Source organism: Xenopus laevis, chromosome 6L, assembly GCF_017654675.1.
Source record: "Xenopus laevis strain J_2021 chromosome 6L, Xenopus_laevis_v10.1, whole genome shotgun sequence".
Classification (NCBI taxonomy): Eukaryota; Metazoa; Chordata; class Amphibia; order Anura; family Pipidae; genus Xenopus; species Xenopus laevis.
In genome coordinates, this window is record NC_054381.1 from 66,234,897 (window position 1) to 66,254,435 (window position 19,539).

General features: G+C 35.6%; 1 protein-coding gene across 6 annotated transcripts in view; it reads left to right on the forward strand.

Moving 5' to 3' along the window:
- Positions 1-19,539, forward strand: part of bmper.L (BMP binding endothelial regulator L homeolog) — a 148,675-nt gene that overhangs the window by 45,154 nt on the left and 83,982 nt on the right. For all 6 annotated transcript variants that reach the window (XR_005961723.1, XM_018266679.2, XM_041565563.1 and 3 more), the window contains 3 exon segments: positions 1,775-1,857; positions 4,532-4,622; positions 5,596-5,678. Coding sequence is in view for 5 of the 6 variants with exons in the window: in XM_018266679.2 (XP_018122168.1) it covers positions 1,775-1,857; positions 4,532-4,622; positions 5,596-5,678 (257 nt within the window). In the remaining variant the exon portion in view is untranslated.

The window sequence follows — 19,539 nt, forward strand, 5'->3', positions numbered from 1 at the left end:
AGCCCTATCAGCGAAAAAATTATCAACATGTCTTACTTTTAGGGAGTTGTTTATCAAAGGTCAAGTTTGGGAGGTTTTTGAGGTTTTTCTTACCTCAAATAAACTTACAACTCAAATGTTTTCTAATTTATGAAAAAACTGGAATGGAAAAAACTTCAATCAGTGAGTTCAGAGTGAAAAACGTGAATACTCCAATCGATCGAGTTGTAGCCAAAAAAAAACTTGAATCGTTCAAATTAATCAAGTTTTCGAGCGAAACCCACTGAAAAAAACCCAGAACATTATGAAGGCTAAAAAACAACTCAGCCTTTAAAAGCCCCTTTAATGTACATTGATATTTTGATAAGTAGTTTTTTTTTGTGTCAGTATCATGTTAGACTAACTTTACAAATCCTGCCTTGTCACTTACCATTGAATTTCTACTGTTTTATAGTTTCTAAGGAACTCCTTTATAGAAAGCTTGGCTCCTTGCATATACAGTATATATATATATATATATATATATATATATATATATATATTATAAAACTATGGAAACATTAGTATTTTCCAGTACCCAGTTAAAAAGGTAAATGCTATCAGTTGTTTCAATAGGATGAGGTTAAACAGCTTTATTTGCATATGGCTGCTAAGGTCACAATGTAACAATGTGTGGCAAATGAGCATGCTCTAAGCTAAATATTCAAGGTGTGAACTGAACACATGTCTAGTTTAGTTTTTATAGAAAAGTTGGTGTTTGGTACATGTATGGGGTTATCAGCTGATCTGAAAAACATTCCCCCTCGCCCCAGTCATCCCTGATGCCGATCACTCTGATAGACAGTAGACATTTCCCATAGCATTAGTCTGCAAATTGCTCAGTGCTTGACTAATCAACCAATTTGTCAACTTGTTGAGTACTGCGAAAATCAGCCCATGAACTATAAATTGCAGGAGGGATTGCAGGTTTCGGGATTTAAATCAAGCTCTTGCCTGACTTTTAGTCCCAAAAGAAACATTGACTGGTTATATTGTTCTGTCAGGAAAAGTGTGTAAATACAAAAAATCTCTGTTGTTTTGTTTCATCAAGAAAAAAAACGAATCCAGCTGATATACTGGAAAGATAAAAGTTTACATTTTAGTATGTTATAGAATGCAATTTTCCTTGTAATTTGGTCTTCATTATTTTTACAGTTTTTGAATTATTTGCCTCCCTCTTCTGACTCTTTCCATCTTTCAAATGGGGGGGGGGCACTGACCCCTACAGCCATAAAATTATTGCTCTGTGATTCTGCAATTATATTGTTATTGTTACTTATCTTCACATTTAGTCCCTCTCCTATTCATATTCCAACCTCTATGAATCTCCAAGTACTTCTTTACAAGTGCATAGGACCAGGGATTATTCTTGTGATGCATTCAGAGATGCTGTGTAATGGTTTTGTTAAATGTGTTTTTTATATTTCGTTATTATATTGAAGGAAAGATACTGCTTTAAAAACACATGACATACAGTACTAGACACATTTAGAATGTTTTTGCAGTATACTGTTTGCGCCAGGGATGCACCAAATTCTGGATTCTGTTGAATCCAAGTAACTGGATGAACTCTAAAAACCATGTGACTTGGATTCAGTTCAGAATTCAGCTGAATATTGTGTTCAGGATTCTTTCAAACGATTTTTTTTAAAAAATGCACAGTTTGCTTAGTACATTTTTTTTTTACCTGTGATTAAACTCTTCAGTCACTATTAAGATTGGGCATGCTTACAAACTTTTTATGTCTTTCTTAAAGGTTGCAACTACCAAGGCAACCACTACAACAGCTCAATGAAATGGAGAGACTCCACACAGCCTTGCATTACTCATCAGTGTCAGGTAATAAGAAGGGATGAGATTATTTATACTAATATGCTTAAAACATCTATTGCTGCTGTGATTACAAATAAGTAGGAATAGTTTGTTTTAACATGAAGTGATACTGGGGGCTAAGGACAAGGGCAGACAGAGTTCTGGAGTTCTATTTCACTGCTCTCAGCCTGCATATTTTGTTTTCAGGCTGAGAGAAGCTGATTTTCTTTGTGCCCCATCTCCACTGATCTGCATAAGATCCACTTGATGTGGATCAGCAGTCTGCCTGAAAAAGCCTGATTTCAAGTGTTTGGGCTGACTCACTCACACACTGGTTCAGTTGTATGGACTAGGGCATGGAGTAGATCTGCTTCTCTCAGGCTAAGAGCAGTGGAGCCAACAATCCATCTGCCTTTGGCCTAAGGATCTAGGTACTCAGAATATGTTTATACACAAGAATCCTTGAACTTGTAGGTAAAGGTGGCCATACACGGGCCGATAAAAGCTGCCGACAGACCGAGTCGGCAGCTTATTGGCTGTGTATAGGGGCCCCCGACGGGCTTCACCGATCGAGATCTGGCCGAAAGTCGGCCAAATCTCGATTGGATGGGATTAAAAATCCCGTCGGATCGCGGCCGCATCTGTTCGTTGATGCGGTCCCGCGATCCGACCGCCCGTTTGCGTTCGCTAGGATCCGATCGTTGGGCCCTAGGGCCCACGATCGGATCAGCCCGATATTGCCCACCTCAAGGTGGGCATATCGGAGGGAGATCCGCTCGTTTGGCGACATCGCCAAACGAGCGGATCTCTCCATGTATGGGCACCTTAAATCATTGACTTGCCATACAACAAATGTCCAATGTGAATCAAACAACCCATGCTGAGCTATTAAATCCTCTTTACACCCTTAGAGCAATGGGAGGTCAAATGTATAGTTTTCTACCAAAATATATACGAGAAAAGGGCAAATGTGTATATCCATCATTTACCATGTAGATATATATTATGTAGATATGTTAAAACACCTTACCGGTATATATTTTTCTCTGCTTGGATGGGATTGCCTTGCTCTCACTTTCATTCTGCTGCCATATATGCCTTCATATCAGATTATGAAGTCTTGCCTCATGAGGGAACTTCGGGCAACTTTGCCAAAGAAATCCGAGTGCCATCCTGCCGGCGATATACAGTACATTCTAGCTGGTCGGGAAGGCATTTAGGTGAGATTAGTCATCCAAAGAATAGGTGATTTGTCGCTGGGCGACTAATCTCCCCCAGTAGCCTCATCTGTCACCACTCTTATAGAGGCAAACTGCTACATGGTGTTGTTTATTTAGAATGAGGTCACAAGAATGCTGAGTGTGCTGCTTTCAGTGATGTCTGGAGCCTCTGAGGAAATGCCCTTTCAATGGGGATTTTAGCAGAGTTTTTTCTTATGCTAATTTTTCACAGCATTATTTTATTATATTTTAAAATTGATAAGAAATAGCATTTTGACCACCATGGAAGTCAAAACACCTTTCCATGTCTATAGAAGATTCTGACTGAACTGCAAAAACAGCTACAGGTATATGCATGTATGTCATAGGGCTTAAAAGAACCATTAACTATTATCATACCAGCACAATGAATCCGGTATTAGGCCACACAGTTTTCTAACAGCAGTTTAATGTTCTTGATTGACAAACACAAAAATGTCCAAATTTACAGCTCACAAAATACCAACAATAATTAAATCAGACATAAAAACTTTCTCCAGTGAAGCAGTGCTTCCATTCAGGACAGGCCCAGGCAGAAAACTCACTTTTCCTAATGGTGTATACTTGTTATGGTATAATACAAGCTCACGACTCCTGCAAACATACAACTAGTAGCTCAGGAACTAATCATTTGCAGGACTATCAAGATTGGAATCACAGATAAAAGACTCCACTCTGAGAAATAACACAGTATTATCAGGTCTCATTTTGTCTCCTGCCAGTGGAGTGAGGAGGGAGTATGTTTGTGTCTGCTCATTTTACTTCAGAATGTAAGGTGTGTGAAAGGCAATCTGTTCAAGCAATCAGACAATATGCTGATAAATTGTAATCTCTGTTGTAAGTCAAAACACAAACTTCACTCCCATTTAAATCTCCATCTGTAAAGACACATGTCTGCATACAAATAAACAATAAACAATGGTTCCAATTCAGGGAATTCCATGCCACAGGCCTTTATTTTCTGAAGTGACTGGCTGGCACCATTTCGGTAAAAAGCAAGCATATAAAACTTTATATAAGCTTTTGTTTGACACATTGTCTGAGTCTGTTCATATTAAAAGTAGAATGTTGTGTTTTGATGGAAAAAGAGAAGCCAATAACGTTTTTCAGACTAGGGGACAGGGGAGGGGGTCTTGAAGCAATGGGAAGGTTGCCAGTCCAAAAGGCAGTCATGATGAGATTTGGTCTAAATGACAATTTCTTCTGTTACATGCTTTTGGAATATTATAGGCAGGGACTGTTATAATATTTCATATATCACTAATTGTTTTACCAGCCAAGACAAGGGTGTGGGGTGGGACCCTGCAAAATGTTTGTGGGGTGGGACCCTGCAAAATGTTTTTTGGTCTTGAACCCAAACAAATATAAATCTGTGATGTGCCATTTTTGAGTAGCCACCAAAATTAAAATGTTAACTAAATCACATTTGTTTTTCTTGACAGGAGGGTGTTATTACGGAATCTGAAGTTCAGTGCCTAGTCCACTGTAAGAATCCACTTAGACAGTCAGGATTGTGTTGCCCAACATGTCCAGGTGATGCATCTCTGTGGTATCCCTCTCACCTTTGTTATTTTACATATTTTTATTATTATTTTGGGAATAACTTGCAGTGGGTCACCTATTACATGTAGTACAGTAGTATACGTTTTTTTTCTGTGTACTTTGGTCTCCTCTCAGACTCAAAAAACATACAGGCAGATTATTTGGCTCTTGACAAAATTGTAGTGTGTGTGAATGTGATAGGATCTTAGTCTGTAAAATCAACTAGGGCTGGGACTTATGTGAATGATATAAAATCTTTGTAAACGCAGCTGCAGAAATGTTTCAGTGATATATATATATATATATATATATATATATATATATATATATATATATATATATATATATATATATACTGTATATATATATATATATATATACTGTATATATATATATATTCCATGAAATAAATAAAATAAAAGATTAGCTTAAAATGAAACCGTAACCATGCCCATGAATGGTACTACATAATATGGTCAAGAGCAGGTTAAAATCCACTTTCCGATTCGGGTTTTGGCCCATCCAATTTATTAGAGTTATTTTCATGATAAAGAAGGCAAAATCATGGATGGGAGTTTGGTCGAGCTTTGTTTAATAGCTTTGTTTAATAAAAAAATTAGATTAATTCGGATTTTAGTAAATAACCCCCAAAGATATCATGATCTTTATTGGGTTTTGTCTGATAATCTGAAAAATGTGGGGGTTTATTGTGATAAACTGAAAAAAACATGCCATTTGGATGTCAAATTTGAAAAAATTCATACGATTCGTGCTTTCGCTTAATTTTACTGAGTTTTTTCCCAACCCGACTTTTTTAAGTTATTTTGGTTTAGCTTGGAGATAAATTAAAGTTTTAGTAAATAACCCCCTAAATGTAACAAAGATCAAAGATTCTGTTTATGGCTTTTGTGCTGAAAAAAACTTGAATGATTCTTTCTCTAACCACTTCCTCTGTCTCTTTCAGGTTGCATATATGAGGGCCGACAGTATAAAGAAGGAGACGAATTTCGTCCAGAAGGGAATAAATGCCTTAAATGTTTTTGCATCGTAAGTGGTTACATAACAATGCAATGTAATTGAGTTCTAATTGCATATGTGCTAAGTAAAAAAATGGGATTTCTATCCAGTTAATTAAGATCTCGATTAGCAATTCCAGACAAAAAGGATTACGATTTGCATACTGATACTCTGCAAGCTGTGGCTTCCAAATCAAAATTTGAATCATGTACTGTCTCTTTTAAAATTTGACTTTGACCATTCGCCATCTAAAACATGCCGAATTGCTGTTTTAGCCTATGGGGACCTTCTAGAACCTATTTGGAGTCAATTGATGGACTTGAAGTTTTTTTTGGGAAAAACTTTGAATCAAATTCGATCTAATGCGCTATTCCTTCGATCTGTACAATTTGAATTTGGCCGAATACGGACCTATTCGATCGAAAATTGACCTATTCGTCCAAAAAAACTTTGACTTAATTTCGGTTGGTCTTTTTCAATTCGAAATTCCACCCTTGATAAATATGCCCCGTAATGTCATTATGCATTTTGCACTAATCCGCTTCTGTACACAGTGTAAACATTGGACAGATTTTGCCATGCACGCTTGAGCAGGGTAGGTTGGGGTGGATAGATGGAGAATGGTTTGTGGTTAAAGGTCAAATAAAGGGAAATGGATATTAGGCAAGCATTTAAACTGGTCCATCGTCTTAATTTAGTTTTTTCTATGGCCATTAAGTTTATGGTATATGTTTTAAAACCCTTTTTTTATTTTAAAAATTTAATTTTAATTTTGTGATCCTTCTACACCCAAGTTATTTGGTTTTGCATGACATAGCATAACATTTTTTGCATATTTTTTGTAAATGAATGTAGGATAAACCTACAAATTTGGTGAACAGTCCTTTCAAACTTTGAAAAATACCTCTAAATACTGTAATAACCCCTGTGTAGTTTGTAGTACAGTATTCAGGTTGGGGTGGACTGTGCCTGTGGGGGCTATTGACTAATTTGACTGCTTTTTTATTATAGATACTTATATTTCTTTTGCAGATCCGGCCACATGAACAGAAAGTTGTTGGTTTTCTGTTTTGTATGGGATCATAACATTCTTGGGCTGATAGCATGAGTTTACCACACATCTCTTTAGATGTTTATTTCAACTTCATGTTGCCTGTTATAAATATATGTTTTTTTTTACAAGACAAGCCATGTAAATATTGTATGTCTAATGTATTCCGTAGATATTGGTCCAGTCATAAAAAGAGTAGATAGGAAACATTACACATTTTTTCATTTGCCTGGGTTCTGTCATTGCTCTTATCTGCTGGTGCTGGTTTTACAGAGAATTCTTACTAGTTCTCCAGAATGCAGGGCCTTTGACTGACCTTTCCTAACACCCTCTTAAACATGACACAGTTATTAACTTAATGTACATCTTAGTCCACTAAATATTACAGCTTTAGTTATTTTTTATAGAGAGTCAAGTGCAGGCTTCTGATAAGAGTGGTTTACAAGAACGTATTTTCACTAGTGTTCCGTTTAAACAAAGGCACCAAATATAATGGTACCTGTTCTATATCACACTGATTTGATCAACCAGTCAAGTGACTTTTTTTTTTATTATAAGACATGAAGGCTTAATATGAGAAAAGCTGTTTACAACATGTTGCCTGTACTGTATATACCTTCTATATATGGATAACATGTATATTATTCTCTGTAATGAGCACTTCAGCTAACCTTTCAGCTTGACAGAACTGACAAAAGCATTATTATACTGCTGTAATACAGAAAATGAAATTTTGTACAAATGCAAATAAACCCTGCAGATGGTGATAAAGGGGAACACTGAAATTATTACTGCTTCAAGTGGTGCTGAAAACTGAAATACTTTACGAGACAGAATGACACATGGCAAATAGCTTTGTAACTGCCAGCAATTTTTTTACTCTGATATTTCTTGACACTTTCTTTATTCCTTTTAATTTTGTTGATTATATATTTTTAGCCTACTCTTTTTTACAGCATTCCCTGTTCACATTTCTGTTGTTACAGTGTCAATAGGCTATCAGCAGACTCGGTTACACATGGACCACACAGGCTTTACTTCTCTGCAAGTACATTGCACCATGCTATAGTGTGATTTCAGTCTTCCAAGCTCTCAGAATATTTGCTTTTTGCTAAAGTGCAAAGAATAACAAACTTAAAGCAATGCAATGCACTGAGACATCTATGAAATGATGTTGTTACTTTATTTGCAGTTTCGTATTTTTCTACACACTGGCACTGTTACTTTTGCAGGTTGTTTTATCTCAGTATATTTTTAATTGGAAAAGTGACTATGGTTGAGAAAACAGGCTAAATACAGTATGGATATCTGACGTCTTAACTGAATTATACTTGAAATATGGCAGGCATTTCATGAACATTTGGGGCACTTTTCTATGCATGAAAAATTGTGTGCAGTTCTGTGCTGGAATGGTCCATGTGAGATTTTAGGAAGTTTTCCTGGAAATTGGATTACTGATTATGTTTTTATGTGATTTAATAGTTTCTGATCTCTTCAACGCCAGGCTTCAAAGGGCTTCACAAGTTATAAGTCAGGTTTACATTTTTGTTTGTAGCAAAAAAAGTTTACTTTCCATTTAGGACAGATTTACAAACTCTTACAAACCAGGGAATTTTAAAGCACTTCCAACAGTTCTTTTTCACAGTATTTGTCCATATACCTTTCTGGCTCCTTGGAGTAAATATCAAGCACTGGTTAAGTTTCTATGATTCAGAAGCTCCGTTTTTCAATTTATTTTTTCAACCTCAAGGTATGTAGGCTGCTTTACTGCCTCATCCACTCTGTTGCATATTCTCCATCGAGGGGAACACACATCCTGACGCATTTTGTCTTGAATACTTCCTCAAACCCTCTGAGAAAAATCTCAGTATGAAAGGCATAAGGCAATCATCATACAGTGTGCCCCCACTGGAGAACTCCTTGCAGAATGGAATACACCAGCAATCTACAACCACATATTAGGAATGTGGTGAAAACAGATAATTGGACAAATATTTTATACATAAATTGTTTTAAATAAATACAAATTTACACTATGAGCATTTTATATGTCCTATAGCTGAAATGCATAAGAAAAGGGGTTTCTCTACATGGGATCTATACAGATTTAAGTGATCAAAGTGTGACCTTCTGTAAAAGTACCCATTTATGACCATAATCACACAATGAGATAATTAGAAATCAAACCTTCTGTGTATCCTTAAAATTAAGGAAAACACTATACCATATACATATCTATTGTCTGTTTCCTTCCAGAGAGTTGGCTTTGGGTATGGTGATTTATCTTCCAGTGATTAGGTTGAAGTTTTTACTTTCTAGAAGCCTTAAGGAGGCCATACATGCACAGGTATTATTGTACAAAATGAACAATATTGTACCATATTTGGTGTGTGTATGGCAGGAGACAAGCTGACCAATTTGACCAATAATACTTGGATTGGCTCGTCTGTTGGCCAATTTTTGATAGGCAGTTGAGCATCGGCCAGTGGAAACTGCTGAATCGTCAGACAGAGATAGAATTCTAATGTTTCTACCTGTTTATCTGACAATTCAGCTCTTATTGTTTGTAATGAAAATAAACAATGCCCTCGGTAATTTAGTGTGGCATTTCTTAGATCCTCATCCTTTAAGTTCCACCTTGAGCTTTAGGCAGTAAACTCTCAACAATGCAAGGCAGATCCAGCAAAAGACACATAAAGGCTTGATCTATATGATGAGGGTCAAACATTGCTTCAAACTAATACTCACATATATAACAGAAAATTATGTGCATTCCATTAGTGAAAAACATCCTTGAGGAGTAAAGGTTATTCTCTGGACTTGGTATGCTTGGTCTGCAAAAACGAAATAGAAAATATCCTGCGACTCAAAACTTATTTATAAAACCAAAAAAAGTTTATTCAAAGCATAATGATAAAAAAATACATACAAAGCCATGCTATTCTACTTTGCGCATTTCACATGCGTTGGCCTAGGTATGATCAGTCTGCAGCTCCCCAGCTTGAAACTCTGCATTGTGTAACATAAATCACTTGTTTTGTAGATACAGCTACATGGCTCTTCACTTTGCATATTGGAGCCTGTAATAAAGGATTCTCAGGCACCTAAATTTGTAACACAAATCTTGATCTGCTTTCCCATGTTTAACTAGCCCCAAGGGCAAACCACAGGCTGGCATCCTATAGAGTAAGTCACAAAAGTTCTTTCACACTCAATATATCATTATAAAAGATTTAAATTGTAATAACCATAAATATTCTCTTTTGAAGTTTCCTAAACCAAAGAAAATCCTGACAAGAAAATGACATATTGATAGCCGTAACCATGGAAAAGAATACGCTAAAAGGCAGCATTTAAACTCATAACTAAGCTCCTTGAATTACAAAACAGATTTTGTGCTCCATTGTTTCATGGACCATAGGCCTTGGGAAGTCTGGCATGCAAAGCATTTAGAGAGTTACATGGCATCATGCAGAGTGAATACTTAGGTCTATTCAACATTTGCAGACAATGCTCACCAAAACTCACCGCTCATGTTTATTGACCTTACATGAAACTTCCCCAGTGGGAGCACAATCACAATAGGGAGAGATTCATTGTTTGGATTATTATGTGACTAAACCATCAAAAGGAATTTTGTATAAATTATAATATAAAAGATACATTATTGTATTTAAACTGAAATTTAATGGGCAGGAAATGTCAGCAGCAATTGTACATATGTCTAAAACCAATATATATATATATATATATATATATATATATATATATATATATATATATATATATATATATATATATATATATATTTATTTATATTTAATACAAGTGTTCGAACTTTGCTTATTTCCTGAGTGCACGGTAAATCTGTGTTATAGATGTTATTTCAACATGCTATATAACTTTATTTGAAGAAAACTGGAGTGCTGGTCCATATCAAATTTATCTCAATATTTTCTTAAAAAACTCAGACCAAATCTGCAAGGGTTTTTTTCGGCTTATTAATTAATACACTTTACCGAAAATTTTGTTTGCAGGAAAAAATCTGAAAATTTTTTTTTTGCTGGTTTTTCGGAATTTCCAACTGAAAACTCAGATTTTTTCATATTTATGAATGAAACCCAGCGCAGATCAAAAAAATCTTTGGGACTTCTCCCATTGACTTATATGCAACCCCGATTTTCGGATTTTCCATCCTTGGATAATAAATTCTGAAAAATTTGTGGTTTTTTTTAAATTCTGATTTTATACTAAAAAAACACAAATTTTTCAGATTTTCGGCTACGGAGTAAATAACCCTAAGTGTTGCAATCCAAATTATGGTGAGGTACCTTATCCAGAAATTCCTTGTCCCAAGCATTCCGAATAATAGATCCTATACCTGTATGAATAGAGGGAGCAAAGAAAAAGAGGAAGAGGGAGCAAGAGATGGTTAATACTTGTTTAATTCTTTTATTTATTTACAATATTCTGTACATTCCGGCAAAAATGGCATGCAGAATTATGTCCCCCCATGATGCAGTGCAACTAGTGGTGGAAACTAGAACCAGCCTGGAGGGACTTTATGCAGCTGTAAAACATTAGATGGGATTTAGTGATGTAGACTATTCACACTTCCTACTGTGAGAGCCATGGAGCTACTGACACCTTCAATTTTCCGGTAGCTCCAGGGTTTCACAACATGAATAGGTAAGTGCAACTGTGTGTAAAGTGCAACATTAATATTGTTGTGTATTTTCTTAAATATAACTTCATTGAACTGTTAAATATATCAGAGAAGGCTTTATTTAAAAAAAACACAATTTGTATTGGCAAGGCAGCTATTTTCCAAGTATAATGCAAAGCATCCTTCGCATTCAGCAGCTACAGTATTTGTACTGTATTCTAGCACTTGTCTTTTGTGAAAATGAAAAAGTTAGACAACCAGCATGTTAAAGATTTTAATTAAGCTAAAACAATAACATATTACAAGATTCTTTTAAATATTATTGCTTTGAAAAATAAATACCACAAGTTTAGTGTAGGCTTTGTTATTTGATAAAATGAGAGAATTCGCCAATGGTCTGAATACTTTTACACTTTTAAAAGGCATTGAACTTCCAACTATCTTAGAAACAAGTCTATGTAAGCAAGTTTTTTTTTACTAAGGTTTTTTATAATGACCAAACACAACATTTTTTTTAAATTGTATTCAATAGCTCATTAGTTAATGTGAAAATCCATCTTAAATCCGTAGGAATTACCTTGCAGAAACACAAAGTACCTGTAGTCTGTAAGGAATAAACACAAACAGAATGATTGTCTGGATTGATAACTATTTTGAAATGCATCACAAATTGCTTATTTTTGTTTTAAGACAAAAATCAAAATATAAAGGGACTTGTATATATGCCACAAGTACAGTTTACAGATGAGACAAACACTTTCATAACTCTCCTGTGTATGCATGTTAATAATATACGTAAAGGATACTGTGCCAGTTATGTTTTGCAAATGAAATGCTTTTTCTGAAATGATCCAGTATGATATTATACAGTAAATAACTATAAATATGCAGTAATCAACATATGGTTGAAATTGCAAAGCTTTCGAATTTCACATGGTTCTTCTCTAGGCAAATATGCAAAATTTGCTCTTAATGGTCGACAGAATTTTATTTCAACCATATGTTGGTAGATTGAATTTATGGAAACCTCCTATACTATCTGTATATGACTTCAATACATCAGAGAGGACCTACTTATTTGCACATACTATATTTTTTCCTCAAGAGTAAAAAGATATTTACAATGGTTAGTATACTTTTTAAATAAATAAATATTAAAATTGCTTAACTGTTTTTGTAAACGAAGTAGAAGAACACTGTTTACTTATGGTTAGCAACAGGGAGGGATGGTATTTACAGTTCGAAATTCACTTTACAAGGACCCTAGAAATGAATTAACTGACCTATTTATTTCCTTCCTTTTTGTTTTTTTTCTTTATTTCTCCTTCTATGTCTGCTTCCCGTCTGTCTCTAACCAAACTGCCTCTTAATGTATTACCAACTGGGAAAGGAAAACATACCAACTAAGTAGAAAAAGGGATCTTTGGTTTGTTCAGTGCACTTCTACAAACATTGCAATTAATAAGGGATCATTCATTATTTGCCACTCATTTAAAGTTTTCTTTTCGTTTTGCATTATATGATTGTGCTTTGAAGGGACACATTTATACAGGAAGCTTTGTTAAAAAGTTAAAACAAATCTCTTTGGAAAAATATACTGTTAGAGCGTTGGCAATCCTATACATTTTTTGAGAGAAGTCTCAAAATGTCTTAAACTGTAACTGTGATAATTATACAGATTCTTGAGTTATACTTTTATACTAGATAAAAACTGGAAGAATTTGTTTTATAAAAGCTTTAAGACATATTTATTTGTACAGGTATGGAATCTGTTATCCAGAATACTCAGGACCTGGGGATTTCCAGATAATAAGGGGTCTTTCCATAATTTGGATCTATATGTCTTAAAGGACAAGGAATAGCTTTTTATAATTGGGGTGCCCAAAATTTAGGCACCCCCAAGTGACTTTTTTTACTTACCTGACACCCTGGGCCAGTGCTCCGATCAGCAGAAAACCGCACCGGCCCGAGGTTTTTCTAGCAAGCACCATGTAGAGATCCTCTTCCTGCTTCATCAGTTTTTCAAATTTAACGAAATAGCCATCTTTTTCATTAAAGTACGGCTTTCCTCTCTACTGCACATGCGCAACTACGAAAAGACCCGAAGAAGCAGGAAGAGGATCTCTCCATGTTGGTCGATAGAAGGGGTGTCAGGTAAGTAAAAGTAGTCACTTGGGAGTGCCCCTAAGTGTAAAATGCGATTCCTTCTCCTTTAAGTCTACTAAAAAATCATGTTAATATTAAGTGAGGTTTTGCTTCTTATAAGGATTAATTATATCTTAGTTTGGATCAAGTACAAGTTACAGTTTTATTATTACAAAGAAAAAGGAAATCGTTTTAAAAATGTTGGATTATTTGAAGGCTCGAGTTTGAGATGAAATGTTGGATAAAAGGTTTCATTTTTATTTTTCACAAAAGTCCTGTGTGTGTAGAACTTGTTTTATAATATGAATATGTAATATTCTAAGCACCCAGGATGTTTTTATTATATAGATATACAGTATATAGATATATATACACAACATATATAGGTGATTTAAATTCATGCTTTATCAGTGTACAAGGGATCATACACTGCATTGGCACATCTCGATTCTCTGTAACTGATTTTTTTATTCCCTGTAGCTGGCATTTTTCTACATTTTTGCAGATACAGTCAGCCTCTGTGCAGACACTCACAGCAGATATTTTTCGCACCGATATCTGCTCCATGCGTCTGTACACAGGCCAACATTTGGTGTATACGGTAAACATACAAGAACACATGCAAAAATGAACAATAACCAATACAAGAGTTATAGAGGGCCCTTCTCAAAAGAGCTTACAATCTGGAACAATAACATTCGGGGAGCTAAATCTTTGTTTTAATGTATGTGTGAGTATGCCTAAACAGTACTGCAGTTAATTTTATAAATGTATTTCCTTACACAAAATATCTTTATCTAATTTATAGATAATTGAATGTATGTTACAAGTTGTTATTAGTCACTGTCGCCATCTAGTGTCCAGAAGGCATTGCTGTCTTCATCCTATGGGAAATAATTTGGCAGCTGGCCTAATCCTGCTAAGAGTCAAGCAAATAGAGCTGTTATAACCAAAACTAACAGTTTAAAACATATTCCTGTAATCCATGAACATTATCTTGGAAATATGATTGACTTAACTTGCCTTAATTGTGGAAATAACAAATTCTTAAGAAAAAGTTTTAGAGATGCACACTTGAGAAAATAAACAGTCCCTAAAAGTTTGATAGTTTAGAGTATGTAAATTGCAACTGGAAAAGCTCAGATTTGGATCTTATACTATATGCTATTAAGAATGCATTCCCTTTGGTGTAAATTGCAAGCTTGTCAGAGTAACAGTAACAGAGTGTTAACACTTCAAAAGCTAGGAAGCATTTTTAGTTTTTGTTTTCTTTTGTACAACATGGGGCTGTAGTGGGTTGTACTAGGCAATGCAAGGAAAAAGAGTCTTTCCCACCCTTACTTCCTCTCTTCTTCCAATTCCTCACTGGATCAGTTTCCCCAACTACCCACTAAAGCTGTCAGCTGCACTCTCAAGTCGCTACGGCTGATGGAGCCCATACTCTTTTTTTTATTACACCACTTCTTTCTTATGGTTACCAATTACCATTTTAAACCAATTCCATTGTGCAGTACACTAGGCCACTCTAAATAAGTACTTAAAGGGGTGGTTCAACTTTAAGTAAACTTTTAGTATGTAATAGAAAGTCCAATTCTTACCACCCTTTCCATTGGTTTTCATTATTTATTTCTTATAGTTTTATAATTATTTGCCTTTTTCTTCTGACACTTTCCAGTTTTCAAATGGACGTCACTGGCCCCATCTAAAAACACAAATGCTCTGTAAGGCTACAAATATATAGTTATTGTTACTTTTTATTCCTCTTCTTTCTATTCAGACCTCTCCTATTCATATACCAGTCTCTTATTTAAATCAATGCATGGTTGCTAAGGGAACTTAGACCCTAACAACTGCAACTGAAGAACTGGCTGAAACTGCAACATGAGAATAAAAAGCTGAATAACTCATAAACCACAAATAATAAAAAGTGAAAAGCAATTGCAAATTGTCTCAGAATATCACTCTCTAGTCTCTCCTAAAAGTTAACTCACAGATGAACAACCCCTTTAAAGAACCAGTATGTCCCCCTTTTCAACTTCAGTTTAATAATGAACTATAACGACTTGTGCTGAACATACTTTTTGCCTGTTGTGTGGTTTTTGAAATTTCTTGCACTAAGCAGGACATCTGAAATTGAAAGTAAAGTACAAGCACAATCAAAACAAATCAGCAGTCCACTAAGAAGCTGTTTTATCTCATAGTCTAACAAGGGCTGAAACTGGGGAAGGGGCGGAGTTGTTTATACAGAGGTCTTTTTTGTGGACTGTTGATATGAAAATGTCAGATTTTAACATGTTTAGTGTAAGAAATATAAAAATATGTAGATATTCTAATTAAAACAGTAGGCACAAAGAATGTTAAGTACAATCCATATCATTGAACTAATGTTCAAAAAGGAGGTCCACAGCCCCTTTGAGAGATCTTCATTAATCTAATCCTGATGGTCATAATAAGTTTTATATACATAGACATGATTATCCTACCATTAAAATAGCTCAAGGGAAAAAGGCTGAGGGGAATATAAAATGATTAAAAATGTATGAAAGGTCTCAGCAGGGTTCTCAAAGAGACAAATGACAAATGGAGATTTGCACCCCAAGTTTTGAATCCAGTGGCTGTACTCACTGCCTCTCCCCTCCAATTACCAGTTCAGGTATAGGAACCATAATCTGGAAACCTGTTATACAGAAAGCTCCAAATTACGGAAAGGCCGTCTTCCAAAGACCTAATTTTTTATTCAAATAATTCACATTTTTTAAATGATTTTCTTTGTAATAATAAAACAGTACCTTGTACTTAATCCAAACTAAGATATAATTAATCCTTATTGGAAGCAAAATCAGCCTGTTAGGTTATATAATGTTTACATGCTCTTATACTAGACTTTAAGGTATGAAGATCCAAATTACATAACAATCCATTATCTGGAAAACCCCAGGTCCCTGGCATTCTGGATAACAGGTCCCATATCTGTACATCTTTCCTTCTGGGTTTAGTTTTAAACAATTCTGGTGCATTCACACACAAAACCTCCACCTATTGATTGTAAATAATGGATCCCTATTGTCTGGTTTAAAATAGAGCTGAATAATAGCAATGGTAACTAAGGTCAACAATTTCGCTCATCACTAATAACATTAGTAACAAGAGTTCTGTGGAGCCCCATATGGTAATGAAATGAAAATGATGAGTGTATTCCAGCTGTGACAAAATGTATTTGAACCAGTTGAGCACCACCTGTAGACCAGACCAGTAGAGACAGAAACCAGATAAAGGGCTAGATTCAATTCACAGACAAAATTCAATTTGAGACTCAATTCAGAAAAAGTTATCTCACGGTTTATTAAGTGAACAATCTACTGAAATTTATGTTAGAAAAATGGAACTGAATTTGGAGAAAAGTTTTTTTCCCCTCAAATGGAATCTCTTCCATGAATTTTCATGTGATAAACTGAACTGAATCTAGCCCAAAGTATGGCTATCTGTTCAGATTTTAAATGTGCTTGGTATGTATGGTTGTTATGCGAATTGTTCCTAGGCTGTTCAAGACATGATTCTGGTCTGCCTTTTAAAACAAGTATTTATACGCCAAGTTGCTGGGTAGTTCAGCAACTATAGCCTGAACCTCAAGAATTTTCACAGCTTTAACAATGCTTTTTAAATGAACAATCAAAACTTACAGTTTCTTGCATTACATTATAGAAATCCCATTATTTAAAGCAGAACAGCTGTTCTTGATTATTCTTTTATGATGTCAGCCTTGTAAGACTTTCTTCTTTATAAGCAGAAATGTTCTGGTCCCTACAGAAAACATCTTCAGTTGTCCTGTGGGTTGTAGACACTACTTAGATGCAAGCCTTGAGTTTTTATTACATGTATATCCAATAAATCACTGCACATCACGTCTCTATGGTAAACACTTTTTAATTTATGCATTTGAAAACTTTTAAAAATCCTGGGAATTTGTTTTGTTTATTTCAAGAGAAACTCTTGGACACACCTTTAGTCTCTTTCTTTTGTTATGGGAAATGAAGACCGTTTTTACTGTTGCCAAGTTACATAGAGCACGGCAGACAGCTTTCGGCATTTCATCAGGAGATATTGTTTATGTTGCAGAATCAGTCTTAGCACTATTACTAACATATAAATGCATGTACACATTGGCAGTACTGCATAATAATCAGCAAAGCAGATGTTTTCATTCTGCAGAATTAAATATAGAGCTTATAATAAGAGATTTGCAGTTACTATACCGAAGTGCGGATTAGAAGCAACCCACAAATAATGAAATGGGTAACATAAATGTATATTTTCCCAGTGACAGCACTCCAGATAGTTTTCATTAAAATTGACTTTAATTATCAATTATCGGCAGCAGGCTTTATGACAGTGACGGAACTAGGTGGGGGCGGGCCGTGCAGCCGGGCCCAGCCCCCCACCGTCATCCGTGCGACGCTGCAGCCGACTCCAGCCAGCGTGACTGCCGGGGGGCCCTGCGGGGGTGCGGGCCCTGGCCCAATTGCACCCCCTGCTCCCCCAGTAGTTACGCCACTGCTTTATGACGTGTACCCAAATAGAAAAGTGAGTTGAGGAGCAAGTGCAGATTGTTTGGAATTATTAACATAATAAGGGTCAAATTTACTTATAGTCGAATATCGAGGGTTAATTAAAACTCGATATTTGACTGTCGAAGTTAAATCCTTTGACTTCGAATATCGAAGTCAAAGGATTTACCGCAATTCGTCCGATCGAATGATCGAACAAAAAAACGTTTGATCGAACGATTTAATCCTTTGAATCGTTCGAACGATTTTTCTTCGACCAAAAAAAGATTGCAAAGCCTATGGGGACCTTCCCCATAGGCTAACATTGACTTCGGTAGGTTTTGGATGGTGAACTAGGTGGTCGAAGTTTTTTTTTAAAGAGACAATACTTCGACTATCGAATGGTCAAATAGTCGAACGATTTTTAGTTCGAAACGTTCGATTCGAAGTTGAAGTCATAGTCGAAGGTCGAAGTAGCCCATTCGATGGTCGAAGTAGCCAAAAAAAAACATTCAAAATTCGAAGTTTTTTTTATTCTATTCCTTCACTCAAGCTAAGTAAATGGGCCCTTAAATGTCTCAAACCTTGCAATAGGTCTAATAACTTTTAGCAACTGGTGATGGGCGGAATATTTTGCCAGTTTTTATAGCAAAGAAATTCTATTGATTTCCATGTATTTTGCAGGTTTTTGCTGTTTCATGGCTTTTTCAGCAAACAGGACAGATTCATCCACCGCTATTACCAACCAGTCAGATGCTTGATTTCAGCTTGCTACCAGCTTATTGGTTACTATTGGTTAGAATTTTTTCCAGCCTTAATAATAATCTTATTTATAATCTTTATTTTTCCCATTAAGATTTTAAAATGGGAGGGTGAATGCATGAAGTGGCTAGTTTTTTAAAGCACAGACATAGTTCAAAGAGTAAAGGATGAATGCAAAGCAGCCAGATTTTTTAACATGTCCTACAGGTTGTGCCTCAAGGAAAACCTCTTTGCACACCTAGAATAAAGCACGGTGACTTGTGCCACACTCTGTATGTGCACTGCCTGTATTCACCATGGAGGCATTTTGCCCCACTAGGTTGTACATCATTCATAATGTGCAATACAGGAGAACCAGGGATGTAAGGGAGCCCAATCTTACTGCATACTTATGACATACATTACATACAAGGTTCCCTTATACCTGTGAGCACTGTGGTGTGTGTTTTTTTTTCTGACAACTTTTCTTCAGCACTGCATCCTTAGAAGGCAGAAGAGGTCCACTGGAATGCCCTAAACTTGCACATCATTCAGAAATAAGTTAGCAAGGATTATTTGCACTTGACAATCCTGAGCTGTGCCCTTTGTTCCACATTTTAAAAAGGTTTGTCACTAGGATGTTAGTAATACATGACAAGAACTTGATATGATAAGGGCAGTGCCAAGCGCATCAGGAAAATACACCACCAAATATTACAATCAAATTTAGCCATTGTGCCTGTA